The sequence below is a fragment of the Pelophylax lessonae genome (genome assembly GCF_965119305.1).
Source record: "Pelophylax lessonae genome assembly, chromosome: 3".
NCBI classification, from domain to species: Eukaryota; Metazoa; Chordata; class Amphibia; order Anura; family Ranidae; genus Pelophylax; species Pelophylax lessonae.
Window position 1 is genome coordinate 428,889,714 of NC_138770.1, and position 27,122 is coordinate 428,916,835.

The 27,122-nt window shown below is 46.2% G+C and overlaps 2 protein-coding genes across 2 annotated transcripts in view; one reads left to right on the forward strand and one right to left on the reverse strand.

Moving 5' to 3' along the window:
* AKAP7 (A-kinase anchoring protein 7) overlaps positions 1-27,122 on the forward strand; it is a 325,673-nt gene that overhangs the window by 47,572 nt on the left and 250,979 nt on the right. Inside the window, exon 5 of the mRNA XM_082249096.1 lies at positions 20,572-20,732. Coding sequence (XP_082105222.1) covers positions 20,572-20,732 — 161 coding nt within the window. The remainder of the gene's footprint in view (positions 1-20,571; positions 20,733-27,122) is intronic.
* On the reverse strand, positions 17,707-19,556 carry LOC309549087 (eukaryotic translation initiation factor 3 subunit D). The gene has a single exon (XM_082249095.1). It carries the CDS (start codon positions 19,456-19,458, stop codon positions 18,328-18,330), a length of 1,131 nt encoding a protein of 376 aa, XP_082105221.1. The 5' UTR covers positions 19,459-19,556; the 3' UTR covers positions 17,707-18,327.

Below are 27,122 nucleotides of genomic sequence, written 5' to 3' on the forward strand. Positions count from 1 at the left end.
AGATTTATCACCATACGTGGAAGTCGTATATTGAGTGGTGGGAGTCTCCTGGGGTTCCCCCTCGCTCTTACTCGATGGCTCGGATCTTGGCTTTCCTTCAACGGGGAGTTGATCAAAAGCTGGCCTTGAGTACTATCAAGGGTCTGGTTTCGGCCTTGGCAATTTTATTCCAAAGGCCATTAGCCACCCATTCCCTGGTGCGTAACTTCATCCAGGGGTGTGACACTTGGTACCTCCGGTGTGACCTCCGTTGCCACCTTGGGACCTTAATTTTGTGCTGTCGGTTTTCCAGAAACCTCCCTTCAAAAGTATTCGGGAGCTTCCCCTGCTTACCTCATCCTAGAAGGTGGCCTTTTTGGTGGCTATCACTTCTGCGTGCAGGGTGTCGGAACTAGCATTGTCCTGTAATTCTCCCTACCTGGTGATTCACAGGGATAAAGTGGTACTTCGTCCGAATCCATCCTTCCTTCCAAAGGTAGTTTCCAGTTTCCACTTAAATAAGGACATTGTGTTACCCTCTTTGTGTCCTATGCCAAAACATCCTAAGGAGTTTGCACTGTGTACTCTGGATGTGGTTTGGGCAATCAGGGTGTACTTGGGCGACTACTGAGTCTTTTCGGAAGTCAGATTCATTCTTTTTACTCACGGATGGCCCTAAGAAAGGGCTGCCTGTATCTGCAGCGACTATTTCCAGATGCATCAGACAGATGGTGGTGCAGGCTTATTCGATTAAGGGTCAGGTTCCTCCTTTCCCTGTTGCATTCTACTTGGGCGCTTAGTGCTTCCTGGGCTTTTGGCCATCAGGGATCTGTGCTTCAGTTTTGCAAGGCGGCTACCTGTTTGTCTGTTCACATCTTTACCAAATTTTATAAGGGGAATGTGCTGGCATCTGCAGTTGCCTCTTTTGGCTGCAAAGTTTTGCAGGCTGCTGTTTAAGGGGGTTCTTAGTCTCTCTTAAGGGTATTTACTGTTTGTTTCAGGTGGTCCTCATCTTGTTTTTCTGATGAGTCCTATGTTTCCTGGTTGGCTATGTTTAGCATTGGGGACTTGTTTTTTTCTGCTGTTACCACCCCTCATTCTATGGCACTGCTTTGGGACACGGATATGCATCAGGAACTGCGTCTGTCAATGAACGATAGAGAAACTGGATTTTTGACTTACCGTGAAATCCTTTTCTCCTAAGTTCATTGACAGACGCAGTACTCTCCCCTCTATTTTGAGTTGGGTTGGTAATACTTCTCTGACACTGCTTTGATACAAAACTGACATCCTATGCAGGAAGAGAGAGGATGTACCCTCTGGGACTGCCCATAGGCATAGCCAGAACTTCTTTTCTGTCTAGTGTCCTACTGTCCTACTTCTGTAGAGGGCAGTATAACCCTACTGATATGCATCAGGAACTGCGTCCGTCAATAAACTTAACAGAAAAGGATTTTACGGTAAGTCAAAAATCCAGTTTTCTCTATCGTTCATTGACAGACGCAGCTCCCTATTCTACCACGCCTATGGGACAGTCCCTGGGGGTATACACACACTCACTCTGCTATAGGCATTCAGTTTTTTCTGCCTAGTCAGGATTAAGGACCTAGTTCCCTGCTGGGATTTCAGTTCTAGCATGTTTTTTTATATAAAAAGGGAACCTTGTGTCTAAATTTGATTTTTTTAGCTAGTTCTGTTACTGAGAGAACTACAATCAACAGCAGGACTGGGCATCGGACTGGATATTCTAGATCATTATGGTCTCCCAGTCTGGCCAGCGAGCGTGTGGAGGTCGCAGCTCCACACTAGGCCTCACCATGACATTTTGTTGTGGTCTCCCCATTGAAATGCATTGGGTGGCCATTTTCTCGGAGTCCGAGAATGCTGTACAGCAGTGAGTGGCAAGGTTTTACCTCTGGTGCTTACCCAGGTACTTCCTCTTCCTGTGAGGATCGTTTTCTGTACACTTCAGACCGGCTCTGCTCTCCCTAATATTGGGCGGTGGTGAGTCTATTGGGGTCCCTGTAGGTCGCTCCCCCACTCTGCTATATTGCAGCTTAGTGTGCTGGGACTTTTAGTACCGCTAGTGCAGCGGTGTGGGGCCATTTTTTTGCAGTAATCCTAAAGTGACACTGTGCTGTCCCTGGGTTAACATGGAGTCCCAGGAGCAAGTATCATCTACTGGTGGTCTGGGTCCTTTGATCCAATTCACCCTTTTATTTTTATTGTCATTATTTGTTAGGTGGCAGCTCAGTACATGGAGATTATCTTCTTAAATCATTGGCGCAGGGTGGAGACTTCTTGTGATTCTCATAGGTTGTTCTTCCTTTTTTCTTTAAGTATCATCTACTGATCCCCTCTTTGGTGTTTTGGGGACCTCCGGGTTGCAACCCTTGTCTGCCCTAATGACGTTTTTTTTTTTTTTTTAAACCTAAACCCTGGTGTCAAAAGTTATTCTGGTCCTAAAAAGAGGACTAGTAAAAAGCGCCCACTGCCCTCACTTGCCTCATCTTTATCCTCAGATTCGGAGGTTGATATGGCCGCCGCGTATGCGAGTTACCCTGAGGGGTCTGTGTGATTGCACTCTTATTCAGATGGCGAGGATGATATATCCTCATCTGCAGCCGCGCGGGGAAAAAGCGCTGGTGGGGGCACTTATAGTGTCAGTGCGGGAAACTCTATAAAAATGGCAGATGATTCTACAGGGACGCAGGTGTCTTTTGGCACCCACAAAAACCCAGAGTCGGTCAGGGATTTCCCTTGTCTGGAACTTTTTAATAAAATTGTCAATGAACAATGGGGGCGCCTTAAACACGTTAGTGGTGCCGAAGCGTTTCAGGAGTTGCTATCCCTTTGCGGATGCTGTGATCAAAAAATGGACCATTCCACTCAGTCTCCAGACTGAACAAATCCACTGTGATTCTGGTGGAGGAGCCTCTGGTCTTTAAAGACCCTGTGGAAGAAGGATGAGGCTCGCTCTACAAGGCTACGTATCTCAGTAGGGGATGTCCTCGCAAGTTTGATAAAGTGTGGAAAATATGGATAGACTCCCCAGCCTCGACCTCCGTGGCTCAGCTTTGAGGTTTTGTGAGATCCTGTTCGGGGTTACCTGGGGGGGGGGGGTGGTCATGCCAGTTGATGATGTTCTCCAACTCATTGGGTGCTAGCTGCATGTGTTGAAGTCTCTCCGGTTTTTGAATACGGCATGGGGTTGCTGAATACGGGTATTGTACTGTGCTAATTTCTATGTTTGATGACCTTGCTCCTTGGTAGATGGAGCAGACTTGGGGGGTATCTTTATTGCTGCTAGAAGCTTTGTTTTTGTGATGGACGTGCTGGGTGGAGCCTGGAGGGGGGGGTGGGTGGGGGGTGGGATGGGGGGGTTGACCTGTTGTCTTTGGTTGTAAATGTTGCCCTGCGTGGCATTGTATTGTCTGTTTATATGTGCAAAATTTCAATAAAAACAAATTTAAAAAAAAAGAAGGATGGGGCTCTGTCCTCCCACTTACATTTGATAGTGGGCTCAATACTTAGACCGGTCTTCACGATCACTCTGGTGTCCCAGACTATTACAGAATAGGCAAAGCTCTTGAAGAGTGATTTGGAAGCGAGACAGCTTCCCCCTGACTTTTCTGAACTGGCAGACAAAATGGTCCAAGGTAGGGGTAACCATGAGAGGCATGGTGTGGCTAAAAAGCTGGTCTGCGGACCAGGCGTACAAAAAGGCTCTGTTAGACCTGCCCTTTACAGAGGATCACCTAAATGGTTCTTCTTTGGATGAACTTATCAAGGGTCTTACTTCAGCAATCTGCATCCACGCTTATTTTCAGTGGCTCGGATATTGACTTTCCTCCAAAGAAGGGTTGAGCAGCGCTTGGCCTTGGGTACTATCAAAGGCCAGGTGCTGGCTCTAGCAGTGTTTTTTCAATGCCTTTTAGCTCAGTATTCTTTGATTTGCACTTTTATTTAGGGTGTTCACCACATGGCTACCCCAATACGGTTCCCGTTACCTCCGTGGGATCTTAACCTGGTACTGTCAGTTCTTCAGAAACCTCCTTTTGAACACATTAGGGAGATTCCTTTGCCTACAATGTCACAGAAGGTAGCCTTTTTAGTGGCTATTATCTGCGAGCAGAGTGTCAGAATTGGTGGCGCTATCCTGCCACTCACCTTATCTGGTGGTCCACAGAGACAAGATGGTACTTCGACCCAGTCATTAGTTTCTTCCTAAGCTGGTCTCTGATTTCCATTTAAATGAAGACATTGTGCTGCCTTCATTATGTCCTAAGCCCAAGCATCCTTCCAAGCAAGTCCTTCGGTAAATCAGACTCACTTTTGTGCTCACGAACGGACCTTGGAAATAATTGGCTGCGTCTGCTGCAACCATATCCAGATGGATCAGGCAGACCGTGGTACAGGCTTATTTAATTAAGGTTCAGGTTCTGCCTTTCCCTGTGAAGGGGCATTCTACTAGGGCGCTGAGTGCTTCTTGGGCTTTTCGCCATCAGGTGTCAGTGATACAAGTGTGCAAGGCGGCAACTTGGTCGTCTGTGCACACATTCACAAATTCTACAAGGTAGATATGTTGGCGTCTTTGGATGCTTTTTTTGGCCGCAAGGTTTTTGCAGGCTGCTGTTTAAAAGAGAATTTATTCTCTTTGAGGGTGTATATTTTTTCTAGGTGAGCTCCAGTTGTTCCTGGTAAAGCTCCATGTTACCTGGTTGGCTAAGTTTAGCCTTTGGGAATTACTGTACGTTCTTTTCTGCGTTGTTTTCCCACCCCTCATGTTAAAACTGCTTTGGGACGTGCCAATGGTTAAGAAGAATATGGAGCTACGTCTGTCAATGAACGATAGAGAAAACTGGATTTTTTACTTCCCGTAAAATCCTTTTCTCAGAAGTTCATTGACAAATGCAGAACCCGCCCCTCTACATATGAGTTGGGTTGGAGATTTTTTTCTTTTGACACTGCTTGCAACAAAACTGAATGCCTATAGCAGAGGGAGTGGGTGTATACCCCCAGGGACGTGGTAAAGATTTTTCCTGCCTAGTGTCCTACTCCTGTAGGGGGCATCATAACCCAATGGTTTAGAAGAATATGGAGCTGCGTCTGTCAGTGAACTTCAGAGAAAAGTCAAAAATCCAGTTTTTCTACACCATAGTAACATTGTGCTACTCTGGGGAAGTGATTATTATTATTTTTTTTACACATTGTTTGCTTATAGCAGTGAATTACATTGCTATATGCAAGCATTTTACTGAATAAACTTGATTAATTCAAGTTGTATTGTTGTGATTAGCTGTGATTGGCCACAGCTGATCACATGGCACAGATGGGCTTTGATTGACCCAGTCTGTACCATGAGATCACTGTGACCAATCACAGCTAGCAACAGAATTTTTAAACATTGGATGGCCTGAAAGGAAGCCATCCATTGTGTACAACTGTCATATGACATCCACCCAGATCGGCGAAAGAGGCCGGCCCTGGCGTCATTCGGCCATAGGCCGGGTGGAAACCGGTTAATAAAAGCTGCAAGAGTGTTAGCATAGCTTAATTGATATGGCAAGGGAGTGTGGGTTAGTCTTTATCTTTACCCTGCTATCTGTATGCTGGAGCTTGGGATGGCACTCAAACTCAGTTGCTTTTTTTTTTTTCAAAGAAGCTATTGATTACTAATATTTGATTGACATATACTTTTTACAAGTTGTTCTCGTTATACACACTACAGATATAATAGGAGCATATGATGTGTTAACACCATGTTTGTGTGTTGTTTCCAGTGACTGACCCCAAGATATAAAGGTGAATGAATATCTAGCTGTACAACCCTCATCCCATAAAAAGTTGGGACGCTGTGTAAAATCTGTATTAAAACATATAGGGAATATAGAAATGAATGACAGCAACACTCAAAAAAGTTGGGACAGAGCCATGTTTACCATGGTGTAGCATCCCCTCTTCTTTTAACTAAAACTATGTAAACATCAGAAAAACTAAAGAAACTAGTTGGTGGAGTTTTGTGAGAGAAATGTTGTCCCATTCTTGTGTGATATATGTTTCTAACTGCTCAACAGTCCTGGGTCTTCTTTTTTTTTTTGAAAATCTTTTTATTTTTTCAAACAGAGAAATACAACAACACACAAACAATAGGTGCAAAAAGGTTCACTTATTAATCTTGCAACACATGGTCATCGGTAAGGCAAGCATATAGGAAAAGGGGGAAAAGCGAGCCCACGCAGGGGCATAATGACTTTGGCATCAAGAAATACAACATCAAGCGATATACATCATAAGACAGGTAGTACATCCCGGGCAGCGTCTCGGCCAGCACCCAGACAGTGGTAATGGAACCCCTGGGCCACTCCCACCCAGACAGGAAGCAAGCAGCGGTATGGAAGAGTCTGCTCTAGGGAGTAGATCATCTAGGAGGCCCATTAGGGCTGTTTTGGTCGAGGGGTCTATTGAAACCTGCAGCACTCCGTTTGCAGCCGAAAAGACCTGCGACCAGTAATCAGACAGTTCCGGGCAGGTCCGGAAAATGTGGATGAAGTCCCCGGGAGCATGGCCGCACCGCCAGCACTCCGGGGAGTGGGACCCATGCATCTTATGCAGGCGGTGAGGTGTGAGGTATGCCCGGTGGTCAATCTTATACTGCACCATACGGTCCCTAAGAGAGACCAGGATCTTAAAGGGGGAGTCCCACACCTGTTGCCAGTCCTCCGCGTCCATGTCCGGGACATCCCGGATCCACCGACCGGAGAGAACACACGAAGGAGATGGGCGTGCAGGACCGAGGCGGCGCGGGCGGAGCAGTCAAAACGGAGAACCCGCTCCAGATCCGACTGCACCACCCCCACCCCCCCTGCGGGAACTGGGCCCTGAAAGCATGGGACAACTGGAGATATCGGAATAGGTGGGACGGGGGCACCTCGTGAGAATCTAGAAGTTGATCAAACATAGGGAGGGAGAGGTCCGAGGACAGATCAGAAATTACCTTTATGCCAAATTTGGTCCAGGCCGCCGGGTCAGGGAGGGAGTACAAATGGGGCAGGGTAGGGTTGATCCACAGTGGCGCGTTGGGGGAGACCGCGGTGTTCGGGTATGCCTCCAACGCCAGGCCCTGACGCCAGGCCCTGAGCGTCGTTCGCATGGAAGAAGTCAAGGGATACGGAGCCTTGGGGCCCCGGAACAGCAGATGCGATAGCGCCTCCATAGACCCCAACACCGCCGCCTCCGTCACCACTGCGGAGTTGGAGGCATCAGGAGACAGTCACCATACCGCGGAGACCAACTGGGAGGCCAAAAAATATTTATGACAGTCCGGGAAGAGTTTATTCAAATTGGTGAAGAAGGATTTGGGGATCCATTGGGGCGAGTGGTGAAAGAGGTAGGTCAATTTAGGGAGGATCTTCATTTTTACCAGATTCACTCTGCCCAATAAGGAGAGGGGAAGGTTCTCACATGCCTTCAGCCTGGCCCGAACATCTCTCATCACCGGGTCCAGATTAAGGGATATAAATTCTGTGGGATCCTTAGACACCCTCACCCCCAAATACATAATGCTGTCAACCCACTGTAGCGAGAGATCAGACGGGGCAGCACTCCTGGCCGCCCCATCGATCGCAAGCAATTGGGATTTGGACCAATTCACCCTCAGGCCCGTCACCCTGGAGAAACCGTCCAGGATGTCCAGAGCCCCCCGAAGGGAGGGACCCGCATCATGTAAAAACAACAGGAGGTCGTCTGCGTACAGCGCCACCCTCTCCTCCAACCACGCCACTCGAAGTCCCCGAACCTCCGGCGAGGTCCGGAGCGCCTCGGCCAAGGGCTCCATGGCGATGGCGAAAAGGGCCGGAGAAAGAGGACAGCCCTGCCGCGTGCCTCTGGACAACAGGAACGAGGGGGATAGTCTGCCCCCCAATCAAATGGCCGCCATCGGAGACTTGTATATGGTTTGCAACCACCGTATAAACAATAGAGGGAACCCCATCCTTCTGAGGACCTCCCACAGGAAGAGCCATTCCACGGAATCAAAAGCCTTCTCTATATCTAAGGAGGCGACCACCCTCGTACCGGAGTTCAAATGCTGAGTTTGCAAATGAGTAAAAAGCCTACGCAAATTGACGTCCGCGGATCTGTTGGCCATAAACCCCGTCTGATCCTGGTCGATCACAGACAGGGAGGATGGGGCGGAGTCTGGAGGCAAGGATTTTGGTGAGAATCTTGAGGTCGTTATTAAGTAGGGCTATCGGGCGGTAGGAAGCACACAGTTTAGGGTCTTTCGGGGGTTTAGGGATCAGGATAACGTGAGCCTCCGCCACAGAGGGTGGCAGGGAGCCCATCTCCAGGCAGTCATTGTACAGCGCCGCTAAAAGGGGGGCCAGCACACCGGAGTGTGTTTTGTAAAATTCAATGGGTAGCCCATCTGGGCCAGGGGCCTTGCCTCCAGGGATAGAGTGTATCACAATCTCCACCTCCTCCACCGTGACCGGCCGAACCAAGTCGGAGCGCTCAGCATCCGACAACCAACCCAGGGCAACTGGATCCAGGAGCTGCTGCAGATCCTCCGGCCGGAGGTCAGCGGGCAAGGTAGTAGCATATAGTTGGGAGTAGAAGTCCCCAAAGAGCCCCAAGATCCCCTCCGGGGAGGTGATCGCCTCCCCAGCAGGGGAAGTGAGCTCCGGAACCAGGGTGAGGGGGGCATCATGATGAGACATAATTGCCAACAGTTTCCCGTTCCGATCTCCGTGTTCAAAAAACCTTTGTTTAGTTTGGTACATGGACAACCTGGTGACCTCAGTCAGGTGAAGATGTAAATCCCTCTTGCTCGCCTGCATCTCCTCGAAGTTAGCGGCCGAGGGGTCCCGAATATATCGACCAGAAGCCGCCTCGGCCGCCTCCTCCAAGACAGACACCGCAGCCGCCTGTTGAACTCGGCGGCTTTAATAGCCGAAATGTAGTGACCTCTAGTAACCGCCTTAAAAGCGTCCCACACCAGTCCGGGAGAGGACGTACCTGCATTAATATTCCAATAGTCTCTGATCACAGACGGAGTCTGAGCCACAATCTCAGGCTGGTCCACCCACTGGGCACCAAGGCGCCACATGGCACTGCTGCGATCACAGCCCGAGCGGATGACGACCTGCAGGGGACTATGGTCCGACAAGCCACTGGGGAGGTAGGAGACATCCGCCACATCAGACAACATGTGCAGGTTAGCGAAGCCATAGTCTATCCTGGAGGACGTCTTGTGAGTAGCGGAGAAACAGGAGTAAACCTTCTCCTGGGGGTGTTTCCAACGCCAAACCTCCTGTAGCCCGGCGGCCGAGGACCAGTGAAGAAGGTCCCTGGAGAAAGCCTTGGGAGGCGTGGGCCTATCAAGATCCGGGGAGAGGATGGCGTTGAAGTCCCCCAGGAGAAGCAGCTTGGCTGGACAGTAAGTGGAGATCCTCTCCAGGACGGTGTATAGGACCTCGGCCTTGAACGGTGGGGGCACATAAATGCCCGCCACCACATACCTCTGCTGCCACATAGAGGGCACCAGTACAACATATCTACCGGAGGGGTCAGTGTGTAACGCCTCCATCACACAGGGCAAGGACTTGTGAATCAGTATGGAAACACCTCTGGCATATGTAGAGTAGGAGGCGTGGAAGGTCCTCTGTACCCACGGTTTTTTAAGAGATAGGAGCCTGCTGCCCACCAGGTGGGTTTCTTGCAGAATCTGTATGGAGGGGCTGTAACGCTGCACATACTGAAAGAGCAATGCCCGCTTAAATTTTGAATTGAGACCCCGTACATTCCAGGATAGCACGGAAAAGGTAGGTGGTTTACGTGATGCCATCATGGAAGGTTACAAGAATGAATACCCCAGAAGAATCACTCATAGATACATCCTCCTGGGGAGCAGCAAGACAGAGCAAACCCGTGCACCTAACAAAAACACAAACATACAAAGTAAGCACTCCTGGAGGCAGAGCACAACACCCCAAACACATAGTGTTTACCCTACTGTACCCCGGTACCCCCAAAAACATAGGGGGAGAGCCTAGGGACAGTCTGAACCCAAAACTGAGAGAAAAAAAACGGTTAGACACCGACCGAGACCGTCTGGGCCTACCGCTACAGTTTGTCCAAGAAGTGGTCCGCCCGCCGCCAACAGGGCCGGCGAGTAGCACAATGCAGGGAGTCTTTCAAAAAACAAAAAAAGAAGCAAAAATAAAACGGAGGGGGAAAAAAGAAGAAACAGTACAGTCCACCCGAACTCCGTGGTGAGCAAAGGGGACATAAGGGCCAAAGGAGGATGTAGGGTAAGCATCTTCCGTGGGGAAGAAGGTTCAAGGGTTCAGGAGTCCTGAGAAACACATCCAGGGGAGGCAGAGTAGGAGCAAAAGGAGAGCAGGAGTGGGAGTAAAAGAGGCAAACAGGGCAGGCGTCAGTGCAGAAATCCACTTACAAATCCAGGACAGCATACAGCCGAAGGGACACAGTAACAATCAGGCAGCAGCACCCAAGGTGTCGATCCAATTGCTGGCATCTGGAGGGGTCTCGAAGAATCGCACCGTGCCCTAATGGGCCACTCGCAGCCGACTTGGATACAGCATACTGTACTTGATATTCCTCTCCCTCAGGCGACGTCTCACATCATTGAAGGATCTGCGGCGTCTCTGTACCTCAGCAGAAAAGTCTGGGAATAACATCACCCTGGTGTTCTCGTAGGGCAGCTCCTCTTACTTCCTAGCCGCAGCAAGGATCATATCCCGGTCCCGGTAATTCAGCATCCGGACCAGGAACGGTCTGGGGGGAGCCCCCGAGGGGCGCTTGCCAGTGGGCATCCGGTGTGCCCGTTCGACCACGTAGGTAGCTGGAAGGTTGTGCAGGTGTAGCAGGGATTTGAAGAAGCCCTCAGCAAAGGTTTCAGGGTGGTCGCCTTCCACACCCTCCGGCAAGCCCACCACACGGACGTTATTGCGGCGCTGCCTGTTCTCAGCATCATCCACCTTATTGGTGATCGCGGCGACCAAGGCCTGTAGGTCCGCTAGCTGGGCCGAATCGGATCCCTGACGGTCCTCCACCTCACCTATCCGGTCTTCTGCCTCCGTCATCCTGCCCCTGATCTTGTCCAGATCATGGCGTATCAGAGTACATTCTGAGGCCACACTGTCTATGCGGAGCATGAGGGACGCTTTGCAGGCTTTAATGGCCGCGAGGATGGGCGCAGTGATCGCCGCCGCCTCCACCGCTACTTCCGCAGGCGCAGGAGAGCTCCGCTCCGGTGTTCGCGAGCCCGACGGCTGCGAGCCAGGGGGGGAAGACATCCCCGCCGAGACCCCGGAGCTGCGGCCTGCCTGGATGCTGCTGGTGACTGGCAAGATGGCGCCGGGAGGACACGTGACCCGTCCTTTTCCCGGGCGCTGAGGCTTCGGGTCCTTGGGCAGCTTAACCTTTGGCTTGGTCGACATGGTAGCGGGACCAGGACAATCCAGGGGAGCAGGGCAAGCCGGCCAGCCAACAAGTGAGGACAGAATCGCCCTAAAACGAAAGGATTATCACGGATGCCCACGGAGCTCTGCAGCCGCACGTCCGCTCAGACTCACATCCCGGCCACGCTCCCGTCCTGGGTCTTCTTTATCGTATTTTTTATTTCTAAGGGGTGCCAAATATTTTCCATTGGTGAATGGTCTAGACTTCAGGCAAGCCAGTTAAGTACCCGGACACTTCTACAATGTACTACGAAGCCATGCTGTTGTCATAGAATGCAGTAAGTGGTTTAGCATGGTCTTGCTGAAATATGCAAGGCCTTCCATGAAAAAGAAGTCATCTGGATGGGAGCATATGCTGCTCTAAAACCTGGATATATTTTCCGCATTGATGGTGCCTTTCCAGATGTGTAAGCCACCCATTCCATACACACTAATGCACTCCCATACCTTCAGAGATGCAGGCTTTTGAACTGAGCGCCGATAACAAGATGGAAGGTCTCCCTCCTCTTTAGACCGGAGCACACGGCACCCATGGTTGCCAAACAAATGTCACATTTTGATTAATCAGACCACGGAACAGTTTTCCACATTGCAACAGACCATTTTAAATAAACTTGGCACAAAGAAGACGGCTGTGTTTCTGGATCATTCTCAGGTGATTTGTGTTCACAGGCAGTGATTTTTGGAAGTATTCCTGAGCCCATGCAGTGATGTGCATCACAGAATCATGCCTGCCCATCTTTACTTCTAAAATACTCTGACTCTCTAATATGCTTTTTTTTATACCCAGTTATTTTACTGACTTGTTACTAAGGACCCTAATTAGTTGCAAAATGTTCTTCCAGCTCTTCCTTGTTAGTACCATTTAATTTGCCAGCTTTTTGTTGACCTTGTCCAACTTTTTTGAGACATGTTGCTGCCTTTTTTTCTTAAAGTGGCACATTTTCTCAATTTAAACATTTGATATGTTTTCTATTTTCCATTGTGAGTAAAATATGGGTTGATGAGATTTTAAAATCATTGCATTTGGTTTTATGTATATTTTACACAGCGCCCCAATTTCTGTGGAATTGGGGTTCTATGTATTTTGCCTACATTTTCACTTAAAGGTGTCACTCCTTCCTGTTTCAGAATGTAGAAAAGTTTGCAGACAGTATGCATATGTTGAAAAATTGGGAATAGCATGGTAAAATGACAAATATTAAAATCAATGGTCATAATGTTAATATATAATTCCAGGCCTTATTAAGTGAAAAGAATTAATTGAATGTGTAGTTGATTTCTGCAAGCATGCTTCTTAGTGTCATTAGAGAAACCAGCTTTAATTTACATGATGTGGCTAATGATTTTTTTTCCTGGAACAGTATGAAATGTCAAGTTAGAGGTATGAAATGTCACATCAGTAGAGAACACCAATAAACCATTTTGAATGCGGAATAATAATGTGATTTGTCTGGTCTGCTGTTCTAAAAGTTGTGTGCAGGGTACTTACATGCTTAGTTCTCCAGCCAACCACCAGCCGTTCTGTAATACTAAGGCTGGGGATACATTTGTTAATAAATCCTGTTTCTTCTGAGAAATTGAACTGCTTATTGACAGTCATCTAATTTTCAGCACCATGAAACCAATGTGATGCTAGGAAGATATTTCTTGAAGTTATTGTAAATCAGGGGTACCCAACCTCTTGAAGAGCGAGGGCCACTTAAGTGACTTAGTAACCGGTTGCAGGCCACAGCAGGCCACAATGAGCAGAGCGAGCGGATGACAAGTCCATGTCCACTCTGCATATGCAGTGTAGACACAGACACAGACACAGCCCACTTTACTCTAAGGGCCCTCCAATCCTCTCCGCCCAGACAGAAGGGGATGGATCCCATTTTTTTTTCAAGCATAATGTATTGTAGGTAGGCGGGTGTAAAGGACATAAATTTGTTTACATCTGCCGCTCCATAGAGGTGAATGGAGGGTCTGAATGGGTCCACCTGAAAAATAAAAAAAATATATATATACTTATTGCTAAATATAAGATTGCGCTAAACCAAAACCACTGTGTTCATCGATAAAGTGTAAAATCAACAAAATTCTGTGCAAAAAGATATTTTGTGCAAAAAATATCTAGTATTAGTGAAAATATAAATAGCACAATCAATCAAATAAAAGTGTCCATAAAACAGTCCATAAAGTAGCAGCAGATATCCGGATGTTGAATACCAATACCTAGCGTCCCGATGTGTTTCTTAAGATGCCCCTGGTGACGTAAGCCAGCGTGCTTTCGAAACGCGTCGGGACACTAGGACCTGTGACTACGCCATCCTCACTTCCGGCTTCTCGGTGGTACGCTTGTGGAACGTGGAATGCGTCCGCACACCGGAGACCGCATGATGTGAATTTATGCTCTGTTTTATCTACACAACTGTAACTGTAAAAGTGACAATAAAGATATCATTCGTGACATCATGACCCAAGATACGATAGGCAAAATGAAATCAGAAGTGCAATACTGTATTATAGAATAATTTCTTGTATTCAATGATATATTATTACCATCAATATCTATGAATGTATATTATTTCCATCAATGTATGCAAATGTTTAATAATAACAAAGAAATCTTGTCAATATAACTGTATGATGTGGAAATACATCCCTTTTGTCATACATGATCAACAGTAATGTAAATACCAACAAATTTAAAACGATAGTTAGATACATTGTATGGTTTATGTAATACATTATGTCCAATGTATGCTGTTATTTACATCTTCCTTTCTCTCCTTTTGCTTTCTTTAATCTATGATTTGTCATACAGATCGTAGGCTTCCCCAGAGGCATTCTGGGACTTGTATGCGGGAAGATCGGGTAAGCCACACAATGTGTGACATCACATCCGCCCTTGGAGGAAGCTGAGATGGGACGATTCTAAAGTGGGCGGTCCGCATAGTCACTGCCCGGCGCACGTAAGCCATCCGATCTCTGGCAATCCATGCCTTAGAGATGGATGGCTTTGCGGGTCAGGATGGTCAAAACTGACCGCCCTGTTTCCCCCTCTCGTGCGTCGGTGGGGGAGCGATGCGGATCGCGATCCCGGGTTTGTTGACGGCGGGGTTGCCGTGGTGACGGTCGGATTTCATCCTGACGTGTCATGACGGCTGGCCCCGATTGGATGACATCCCGTGGGACCCCCCTCCGCACCGCCCCCTCAGGGGGCCCTCCCACCACATACACCTGTTTTAGATCAGTCAATCCATTCTCATAAACTCAGATATAAAAAGCCATCCCTCCCACAACCATTTAGGCATTCTTCACTCACAGGAGGAGAGGGACACACACTCTGCAATCGGCCTGACATTTCCCAAGAGGTAATTTTTGAAATATAAAAACTTTTGAAGATACTTATAGATAGATGCATTCTCTGGTCTGACTTTCTTTTCTAGAAGTACAGACTATAATCATGCACCAAATTTGTTGTATGAACAAATATATACTTACCTACTGACATATAACTTTATATTTAAAATAGATGTCTCCTCTGTCTCTTTGGAAATTATATGGCCATTGAAAATATCTTGCAAGTGTGATTATTTGATCTGTCCTACCCTCCAAAGCCTCCTTTCTTGACAACACACCTGTATAAGGTAGGCATCCCTTTGAGAGCATGAATGTATTTTGCAAAGGGAACAACTTATATCCTGCAAGATGATATATATCTGGTTTTATTTTTTGTTTATTTAATTTTTATTTTTTAATCCACATTCCTATTACAATGCTTAAATGAATACTCAATACCTAGGAATATGTAAATTTAAAATCCTACAAACCTGATTCAAACTTCAAATAAGTTAAGAGATACATCTCTACATACTGTTATTCTCTAACTAAGAAAGTATGTTACCAATAAATAAGAATACAACATTTATATTTTCTAACTTAATTTTTCTAGAATGGCGGACTGAATAAGCTGGTGTTCTTCTTTTGGGTATGGACCCCTTGTAGTGACTCAGTGCTTCCGTCCCACGTCTCTGTCCCTATCTCGGCTTCATATCCAGTACTGACTCACCCATCTCTCTCTTTCCCCATTTTGGATTGAGTAGGAATGGTTTGAATCCTCAGTACAAACCCCCGTATACATCTCCCGGCATGTGATTCTGGGGAAGGCTAAAACGATCAAGTTTTTAAATACGACTCTTTACAGATCGAATGACCAAAAAAAAGACATGGTATGTATATGATGAGATATGGTGAATAATATACAACTAAAAACAAATGATACATAACTTTAAGTTGTACCATGACATAAAATTAACATTTTTGTTTCTGTCTTTGTAGAACAATGTAAAATAGTTATAAAACAATCAATTGGAACCAAGGTTTAAAAATACCCCTGAAGAAGAGTATAATTGAAACGCGTAGGGTCTTCAAAACCACATTACAGGTTCCTCCATGTCTAAATAATCATTGGATCTACCAATATAAAGAGTCGCTCAATTTTTAACGTTGTCTTTCTAAATTGTGCAATTGTGTAATATTTTTGGCCCTTTTGCCAATTAATGTATATATATATTTTTTATTGTGTTTACAACAAATAAACCTTTTTCTTTGGTTATACCAACCTGTGTCGTTACCCGTCATAGTCCCAATCTGGGGGATATTATCCATATTTATGCTTTATACTACCTAGGTGAATATGTATGTATGTTTGTTTTTTTGAAATTCCACACTTTCCTTTTTAACAAACAGTTAAAACTGTCGAGAGCACAAAGAAGTAAAATCCATTGTAGCCTAAGATTTATTCTACCCCTTTAAACAGAAACTCACGCCATGCAGTTGTTCCCCCACAAAAGATTTCTTTACTTGCAGAGTTTTTAAAGGGATAAAAAATGGCGAAATGTATTGCAGGGTTATACTGCATATTTTTTGTCCCAGGCATAAACTTTAAGGCCCCTTTTACATGGGCCAAATCCATTTTTTCTCAGTGGGGATCTGTCCTCTAATCCTCTTCTGAGCTGAGCGGAGCAGCCTAATGACAGGTCTGTGTTTTCTCCGGTTATGCAGAGCGGACATGGACACAGCCCGCTCTGCTTTATTGGCAGTCAGATGTAAACAGACCAATTTTTTATTTAGACCCAACTGTCTTCTGCTCCGATCTGACCAGATCCCTTTCCGTTTGTTTTTGCTGGATTGTATAGGAAGGTAGCCAGGTGTCAACGGACACAAGTTTGTTTACATCCGAATAGCCATTAGGGAGAACGATCCAATCGGGTCCACTTGAGAAACAGACACCCGGACCCGATCGGACCTCTCTTGTAAAAGGGGCCTAAGTGTTCAGATTCTAATACTGTTTAAGTGTGTCAAAACTAAAAAACAAAAATGTGTTATATTGCAGCTTATCATTACATGAATGTGGTGACTGCATTTCATCTTTTAAACTAAAAACATTTTTATCAGGTTCAGAAAATTCCTGTTTTTCTTGCCAGAAATACAGTCTTCTTGTCAATCCTTTGAACTGAGAAGACAAAAACAATGTTCTCTTTTAACTATTAGTCTCATCAAAAACCATGTATTCAAGATGAACAAAATTAGGCATGTTGAAATTCCAGCCTGTGTGACAATCATGGATCTTTCCATACAGTGGAGAAATAAGTGCATCCATAAGGGAACAGGAAGTGTGGTTTTTACAGAATTACCAAAAATAAAGGGAAAAAACAGTAAGCTGCAATATATTATGTTTTGTTTTTGGGGTTAAATAAACACATTATAGTACATGTATACTACCATGATAGTACTACTTGGGTGCCTAATTCTAAATGTATACACTATAGACATGGTGGTAAAAAGGGTAGTGTACAGGTGCATAGCTCAGATAAGGAAAAACCGTGATTCGTAGCACACTGTAGCAATAGGGACTGACGGTTATGTGCAGTACTACATGGAGATTGGTTGCTTTGGTAGAGTGGGACATGAAAAGGTCTGCGTGGAATATGGGAAGCATTGGAGGGGTGTATTTTTGAATCTTGTACTTTAAAATTTTAGGAGCTTTTTACAGATTCTTTTTATTAATATATATATATATATATGAGCTATTGTCTTCATTAACTGATTTATGAGAGTATGGAAGTCCTGGAGGTCTGCAAGTTGCTATTGTTTTTTTTGTGGAACCAGCTTAACTTGGTGCATGCTCTCCCAACCATGCTACAAAAGGTAAAAGCACTCTACACCTTCTGGCTCTGGTTTCTTTTTTTTGGTCTGTGTACAATCTTTATTTCATTATAGGTCTTCTTGAAGGTCCAAAAAGGTAGATGAAACATACTGAAGAGGGAATTGCTCAGATTCACCCATAAACTCAGGTCTCTTCCTCTTCTACTTCCTCCTCCTATTCCTCATCTTCATCATCATCATTCTCGTCTGAGCTGAAAGTACCATCAGGCAAGCTGTATATCCTAATAACTTGCTTGTTGGGGTCCTTCAGGATGAGATATTTGCCTTCATCAAGCTTCATGCATATGTCCACCACACACCGTAAGATACCCCAGGCATTCTCCATGCTTAAGTTAATCTGGTTGGCAAACTCATTAGGCTTGAACTGCTGAGTACCGAGGACAACATGACGAGAGGAATCCTTGACATGATAACGGGACACATATCCCAGTTTAAGGTATTCTGATCCTGCCAGCAGGGCACAGCAAGTCCACCTTGCAAGCTTGTAGCTATTATTTTTCAGTTCGGTGGCGATCACAGCCCCTCTTTGGGAGTCCAGCTTCTGCCTCCAGTCTACAACATTACAATACCTAGAGTCCCACTCGTTCAAGGTCTTTATGTTCACAAATGACACTTCTCCGTTTGCACCTGTCATTACTCCATCGTGTTAACACCGCACCACCAGATCAATATCATCTCCAAGTTTCCAGCGTCGATACCTGTAAGCTACAGATGCCAACTCATTTTTATCCGCATCATCTTCCATAAAGGGGTTGGGATTGGGGAATTTGTGCTTTTCCTTGCCCATCTGCAAACACTGCTGGGAGAAGTTGTGGTTGATATATGTGGCCTCCATGGCTAAATTCCTTGGAGAGTTCAGGGAATTTACATCATCTTGAGGAGGTTCATTGGCTGTTTCACTGACTGTCAGAAGATCAAAGTCCGAGTTGTCTTTTTTGTCAAAGAATATCTTGGATCCTACTCTTTGAACCACAATGTCCCAAGAATTGACAGATCGAGTGCAGCACATAAGGGTTGCCAGAATAGCATCTGTTGCAAAGACATTGCCTTGTGTTTTAGCCAGCTTTCGGATAATGGGGTCATCTGTGGTAGTTACAGTGTGGAAAATCCTTTTAATACTCTTTAAGGGTCTCTCATTCCTTGTGGTGATTCGATCAAAGGCTTTGTCATAATATTCCAGGCCACCACAGCACTCTATGTCCGTTGGATCAGAAACCTCCATATAACGCATTTTCATCAGGCGGGGAAAATCCATCTCTTCTTTTACTTCCCAGTCACTGCGCACCTCCACAGAGGAGTCTCGTGGTTTAAGCTGAGATTTTTGGTCCCACTTTTGACGTACACCAAATTGTTTCTGGAATTTTTTCTGCAGTCTCAGACGATCCCTCTCCTTTTGCTTGGCACTCTTGGGTAAGGTCTGCATGTTGAATTGGAGCATATTCCTTCTGTCTTTATCTCGTCGCAAATTTCTCTGGGCAAATCGCAGCCTATTCCTCTGGTATGCAGTCTTCTGCATCTTTGTTGTGTCCACCAGCTGGAAGCTGGTTTCATCCTCTTCATGGAAATATGCATACTGACTGCCACCACCAAACTGAGAAGAATACTTATTGGTGTATCTCTTGTCCTGATAGGTGGCTCCTGTCCAGTCTGCAACCTTTCCTAGACGATCTCCTTTGCTGAAGGGTTGATAAGGCATGTCTTTAAACTGGTCAGGTATAGCACAAGGACCCCAGCCCAAGGGGTTATCATTTATTACTGGAGCCTGAAACTTAGCCATTGTGAGAGACCTTTTCCCACCGTCCTCTCACACTGATGGCTGTAGATTCTTCCTAGGCCGGTGTCCCTGATACCGGGCACTTTACACAGGAAGTCCCAAAAGAGCCTGGTTTCTGAATACAGCCCAGTTGTTGCCCTCCTTTCTTTGAAGTAGTTCTTTGTTAGTATCTTTTTCTATAATTTTCATCTCTAAGAACTATTACAGTTCTCTCCTAGCATGCCAACTATAAACATATAGTAACATTACATAAAGTGCTGTTATCAAGGCTTTAAACATGGATTTTGAATACTGTGAAACTATTCCATTACTTTTCAGCATTGTTTCATAACTTATGCTGGGTGAAGACTTTTTATTATTTACATTTTAAGTCATTGTGGCAGCCTAGAGCAGTGTTTCTCAACCTTTTTTCAGTCAAGGCACTCCTTAACATATTGCACAATCTCTTGGTACCCCATTCTAAAATGTAAAAAATACACTAATAGTTTTACATAATGCAGCAACATCCACTCATGTAGGACATCCAACATTAGAGGTTATTTTTTTCTCCCAAAGCAAATACACGTTTGCATCGCAGTACTGACTATGATCCCAATGTTTCTCTTCTCCCTCAGTTTCTCTCCCTCACTCAGCTAATGTGACCGCAGTGCTGATGGAACGGGGGGCAAAAAGAATGCAATGCAGGGGCCTGACATCCTCCTTATCCACTGATGAGGTCATTGGTTGTTAGAAAACTACTGACTAGAGTGTTATAATGATGCACAATGAAAACCCATGGCTTTGTATAACTAAAAGGCAGGCTTGATGCACCCACTGGCTTGTACACAATTGTTGAGCATTTTTTAGGCATTTTGCCAAGGCACCCCTGAAGAAACCTAAAGGCACCCCAGGGTGCCTGGGCACCCTGATTGAAAAAGGCTGGCTTAGAGTGTAACATCTGTCCAGCTAACCTGTGATCATAGCTCCTGAAATAGGTCTAAGTTGTAGTTTCGCTCTAGATAATTACACCAACCAGATTTATGTTTAATACTGACTTTTCTTTAGTCACATTTTAGTATTCCTTTTGATGAACAAAATATTTAATAATCTAACATATTCTTTCCTTCTTTGTACTAGAGCAGTAAATGCGCTTTTGGAGAGTAAAAAGCCAGTTGAAGAAATCCTAAGAGGAGTGACTTTGATTCTAACATTTTGTGGTATATTAGATTTTAAACATGAAGTTGTGTTTGCCCAGGCTACAAGGGGAGATGCTGTAACTACACTCAAGCAGATAACTGGTATGAATTTCACCACCCTATCAAAGATTTATATTTTTAAAACTTTCTTTACATACTTTAACTGCAGTAAACAAACAAACAATAGATGCTTAAAAAATGTTTTAAAAGGCATTTTTCCTTGTTAAGGCTCGGGTCACACTATTGCGATGCGGGAAGGCTGCGAATTCGCAGCCTTTTCCCGCATCGCACACGCACCCCCGGCAGTTCACACTGCCATATGCGATACGCTGGGGGTGTCAATGTAATCTTAACGACACCCCCAGTTTGATCGCATATCGCAGTGCGATCGTGCAGTTCGCACAGGATGGGATCGCACAAGTGTGAACCGCTGTGCGATCCGATCCTGATGCGGCTGCAAAAATGCCTCCTGTGCGTGTTTGCACCGGGTGCGATGCGAATTTAGCCATACAAACTGTATGGCTAAACTCGCACCGCACAGCTGATCGCATGTAATGTCGGAGCAGTGCGCTCCGACATTACATGCGAACCCGGCACTCGCATTAGTGTGAACCGGGTCTTAAGGCATTTTGCACTTGAATGAAGTGCTTAGTTGTGACTGCAGTTTTTACAACTGTCACCAGAACAGGAGCAGAGAAAAATGCTCCTACTGAGGACACCCGTTCCAGTGATAAATATGAGTTTTCCCCTCACTTTGGGGAGATTTCCTCTCACTTCTTGTATAGCAAAATATCTTCAGCAAGGAAAGAGGCAGCAATGAAAACCTATAAAGTAGTAATGGGGTATATGGTGCAACAAGTCTTGTGTGTACATAAATGTCTATGCAAAACAGTAAAACGTTCATAGAGTCCAATTGGAGTGTTCAGGGTAACTTTCCACTGATTTCAATGCAACAGATGCAGCACCTCTGAAGAGACTAAAGTATCTCTAGGTAAACAGATAAGAAGAACAGCAGTGCACAATCTGAGTGTAGTATATTAGCATTAATATACTACACCCAGATTGCGCATTGCTGTTCTTCTTATCAGCAATGAAAACCTGATAGAGGTGCTAACACTTTACCACTCTATTCAAACCGGGAAAAACATATTTTAGCAATAGCTCCTCTTTATTTCTATCACTAGAGCCACAAAAATCATAAACCATTTTGTATTAAAAAACACAAAAGAGAAAGACAGGCTTGCATGGTACATTGTACCCTGTAAATAGGGCACCAATGTGCTTAAAGAAACAGGCAGTTAGGCTGAAAATGACAAGAACGCCTACAGTATATACAGTGGGGAAAATAATTATGTGATCCACTGCAGATTTTGTAAGTTTGCCCACTTACAAAGAAATTAAGGATCTATAATTTTTATCATAGATGTATTTTAAAAGATAGAGACAGGACATCAACCAAAAATCCAGAAAAAACCCTGATACTGTTATAAATTTAGTTGCAGTTTAGTGAGTAAAATAAGTATTTGATCCCCAAGCAAAACATGACTTAGTACTTGGGGGATAAACCCTTTTTGGTAAGCACAGCGGTAAGACATTTCTTGTAGTTAGTAACCAGGTTTGCACACATCTCAGAAGGGATTTTGGTCCACTCTTTTTTATAGATCTTCTCTAAATCCTTAAAGTTTCTTGGCTATCGCTTGGAAATTTGAAGTTTACTCTCCCTCCATACATTTTCTATGGGATTAAGGTCTGGAGACTGGCTAGGCCACTCCATGACCTTAATGCACTTTTTCTTGAGCCACTCCTTTGTTGCCTTGGCGGTATGTTTTGGTCCGCATTTTTCTTCCTCCAAACAGGGCAAGTCTCTCTTCTCAAGAAGGCACATGTACAGTCATGCCAATGAACATCTAAATGATTCAAAAAAGGATTGGGAGAAAGTGTTGTGATCAGATGAGACCAAAATTTAGCTCTTTGGCATTAACTTAACTCGCCATGTTTGGAGGAAGAAAAATGCTGACTATGCCCCTAAGAACACCATCCCTACAGTCAACCTAAGTGGTAGAAATATTATGCTTTAGGGCTGTTTCTCTGCTAAGGGTACAGGCCAACTTTGTTGCAGTGAGGGGCCAATCGACGGGGCCATGTACTGTAAAATCTTGGATGAGAACATTGAAGATGGGTCGTGGATGGGTCTTCCAGCATAATAATGACCCAAAACATACCACCAAGGCAATAAAGGAGTGGCTCAAGAAGAAGCACATTAAGGTCAAGGAGTGGCTTAGTCAGTCTCCATACTTTAATGCTTTAAAAAATGTATGGAGGGAGCTGAAATTTCAAGCTGCCAAGAGACAGCCAAGAAACCTTAAGAATTTAGAGAAGATCTGTAAAGAATAGTGGACCGAAATCCTCCTGAGATGTGTGCAAACCTGGTCACCAACTACAAGAAACATCTTACCACTATGCTTGCTGTGACAGAACCATCTGACTTTGTATTATATTGTTGCTGCCTCCTTTCGTCTGTTTGTTCGGCTGTTCCACGGCCCGTACAGCCCCCCTTTGTTCCCCTATGTTTTAGCCGCTACGCTCCAAATTCCTTTAAAGAGGTTGAGAGACACCATGTCTGCAAATTCAATGTGTATTAGCTACAGAGAGAGGGGGGGATTGTTTCCAGCAGCCCCCTCCTAAAGAATGTCTACTGATTAACTAAGTGCTTTTGTCTAAAATAGGACAGTATGTTAATTGGGTCTGAGACTATTGATAAGTATGTTAATGAGCTCACCTGGCTGTAATTACACAGTCATTGTTCATGTGGTATTCTCAAAGTATATATAAGTGTTGTGTTTCTTGCAATAAAAGAGAAGAGAGTTACTCTTGATCGAACCTCACTACAGAGCCTTGTCTCGTACTTGGGGGGGAATTATTGATGTGCTTCATGTATGGCGGATTGGAGTGGTCGATAGCTGTCCGGGTGTTCGGGAGTGGATTATCCTAGACGACTGTAACCCCTTTCATACTTTGGGGTCTCGTAACAATTGGTGGCAAGCGACCTGATGAGTCCCACCGCCCAGAACAGTTACCGATGCAGTATGAGGAGCTGAAACGGATTACCCTCAAAAAGTTATTGCAACGTAGAGGACGACCAGCAGGTAATTTAAAGAAACGAGAGATTATTGCTCAATTGTTGGAGATGGATGCAGCACAAGAAAGGGAGAGAGCTAATGTGACCGGCATCTTGGATTTAACACCCGAGGAAATACAATTTAACCGGGCAGTGCAAATAAGGCTGGCACATTTTGGCCCCAACCCTACAGCTGACATTGTGGAACGAGTGCAAGCAGCGGTAACAGCCCAACTGCAAGGAAGAGGAGCGGCAGCAGCGGAGGTACCCCATAATAATGTGGGAAGAAAGAAGGTACCTTTTGCTGCGTTTAAAACTTTTGTGGAATCTGAGGGGGAGATTGATGGATTCTTGGCAGACTTTGAAAGGCAGTGTACCTTACACAGGGTGCCCACAGACGAATGGGTCACCATCCTCTCTGGGAAATTGTCCGGCCGGGCCAGTGATGATTTTCGGGCCATCCCGGAGGAGGAAATTATAGATTACCGGGCCGTTAAAGATGCCCTGTTGGCCAGGTATGCAGTAACGCCAGAAGTATACCGGTGGAGGTTCAGAGAGACCCCCAAGCAAGCGAGTGACTCCTATATGGAGTGGGCATGCAGAGTACACCGTGCAGCAACCCACTGGATGGCAGGATGCCAAGCTGTATCTGGGGAGGAGATCTTACAAGTGTTTTTGTTGGAACATTGCTTCAACAAGTTACCTGCCGGGGTCAGAGAATGGGTCCGGGACCCTAAACCCTCCACTTTCCCGGAAGCCGGTCGATTGGCAGATGAATATACCGACGCTCGTAAGCTGGATGATAATGTGCCCAAAGCCCCTGCCAGGGTGGAGTACCGACAAGCAACACCCACCAGTACTACTATTTACCAGGCTCCAGCACACCGCACCCCGGCTTTGCCTGCAACCAACAGCTATGCCCAGCCACCCCGTTTTAACTCCAGGGATTATTCGCAACCCATCCGGTGCTTTGGATGCAAACAGCTTGGGCACAAAAGGCCGGAGTGCCCGTTGAACACAGCCAACCATGCGCAGTCATGGAGACGGCCAGCCGGCGGAAATCCACGCAACTCCCCGCCTGCTGCTCACTGCATTGAGCAGGAGGAATGTTGGGGCGTCCTCCATGAAGCAGACCCGGTCCAAGCCGCTCATCAAGACAACAAGCAGCAGCACCGGCAGATGGTTAAGCTGAACGGAAGGGAAGTCAGCGGGTTACGAGACACTGGTGCCACTATGACTTTGCTGCAGAAAGATTTGGTGTCTGAACATCAACACACCGGAGACGCTGTGGCTGTGAGGGTAGCAGGGGGTGCTATTTTTCGCCTACCTGTTGCCCGAGTACACTTGGATTGGGGAGTGGGGAGTGGGGGCTAGACATGTTAATGTGGGGGTTATGAAAGACTTGCCTGCAAATGTTCTTCTTGGGAATTAATTGGCCCCCCTTGTTTCTGCATATGCTCCCATGGGCCCCAATGAAGTTAATGCTGTGACCACTCGTGCCCAGACCCGCGCTGCCGGAACCGACCCACCTGCTACTGAGACCCAGGTAAGACCTTGTTCCCCGACGATTCCCTCAGATCAGGCCCCTTTGAGTTGGGATACCCCAGAGGAGTTTGGGAGGGAAACCCGGGCAGATCCAACCCTACAGAAGTATAGAGCTAAGGCAGATGCTAGAGAGGAAGGACCAGATGGGGAGCGGTATGAGTGGGTGGGGGATAGGTTATACAGGATCCCTAAACCGTCCCAGAATAGTTTGGCCCCTTCTCCGAATCGACAACTGGTGGTACCTTCTAAGTACCGTCAGGAGATTCTGCGAATTGGGCATGATGTACCGTTAGCTGGACATCTAGGGTCCCGCCGCACAGCCCATAGAATTACGCAGAATTTCTTTTGGCCCAGTCTTAATCAGGCTGTGCGGGTATATTGTAATACGTGTGACACTTGTCAACGGGTAGGGAAGCGGGGGGACCACCCAAAAGCTAGGCTTATGTCTATGCCTATCATTGGGGAGCCCTTTGCCCGCATAGCCGTTGACATAGTGGGTCCACTGGCCAGGGCTAGTCCATCCGGTAAGAAATATATTCTTACCGTGGTGGACTACGCCACACGCTATCCAGAGGCAGTAGCGCTGTCTAATATAGAGGCAGAGACGGTTGCTGATGCCCTGGTTAAGGTTTTCACTAGAGTGGGGTTCCCTAAGGAGATTCTCTCCGATCAGGGGACCCAGTTTATCGCTGTGCTTACCCAGCAGCTGTGGAAGGTGTGTGGCATCAAACCGCTACTTAGCTCACCTTATCACCCACAGTCTAACAGTCTCTGCGAGCGCTTTAACGGCACCCTCAAGCAAATGCTGAGGACCTTTACTGACGCTTGCAGAGACTGGGAGAGGTTCCTGCCTCATCAAGGATTCAGCGATCCTTTCATGTAAACATGCTCAAGGAGCAACAGGAGAGACCAGAGGATGTCGCTGCAGAATGCGCTCCTGCTGCAGATGACCCAGAGAATCTACCCCTACCAGACTTGTTAGAAAGGGACCCCCAGACTGACCTTACTGCCTTAGTACCGCTGGGGGACCGGTTAAACCCCACGGAAAGGGCTCAGGCTCAACAGCTTCTGTGGGAGAAACAGGCGACGTTCTCCCAAGAACCGGGTTACACTACGCTAGCTGTACATAAGGTAGAGACCCCCGGACAGAACCCCCTACGACAGCCCCCCTACCGCATCCCGGAAGCAGTCCGAGAAGGAATGCGGAAGGAAATACAGGAGATGACCCAGCTTGGGGTTATCGAGCCCTCCAATAGTCCTTGGGCCTCGCCTGTAGTCCTAGTGCCTAAGAAAGATGGAACTACACGGTTCTGTGTGGACTACAGGCGACTCAACGAGCGGACTACCACTGACGCCTATCCGATGCCCCGGGTAGACGACTTACTTGATTGTATTGCTAGGGGACGTTATCTGACCACCATAGACCTGTGTAAAGGCTACTGGCAGATTCCCCTGGCCGAGGATGCTATCCCCAAGTCGGCATTTATCACCCCGTTTGGCCTGTACCAATTTAAGGTCATGCCATTCAGGATGAAAAATGCCCGGCTACCTTCCAACGTATGGTGGATGAACTCCTCGATGGCTTCCAGGAATTTGCTTGCGCATACCTAGATGACATTGCAATATTCAGTGAGTCCTGGGAGGAACACCTGGTTCATGTAGGGGTGGTGCTGGATAAGATTCGGGCCGCTGGCCTGACATTGAAGCCAGAGAAGTGCCATCTAGGTATGGCAGAGGTACAGTACTTGGGTCACCGAGTGGGGTGTGGGAGCCAGAGACCAGAGCCAGCCAAGGTAGAGGCAGTGGCTAACTGGCCCACACCTATCACT

Excerpts from the sequence above, each read along its gene's own strand:
- LOC309549087 (XM_082249095.1), bottom strand. The coding sequence starts at position 19,458 with ATGGCTAAGTTTCAGGCTCCAGTAATAAATGATAACCCCTTGGGCTGG.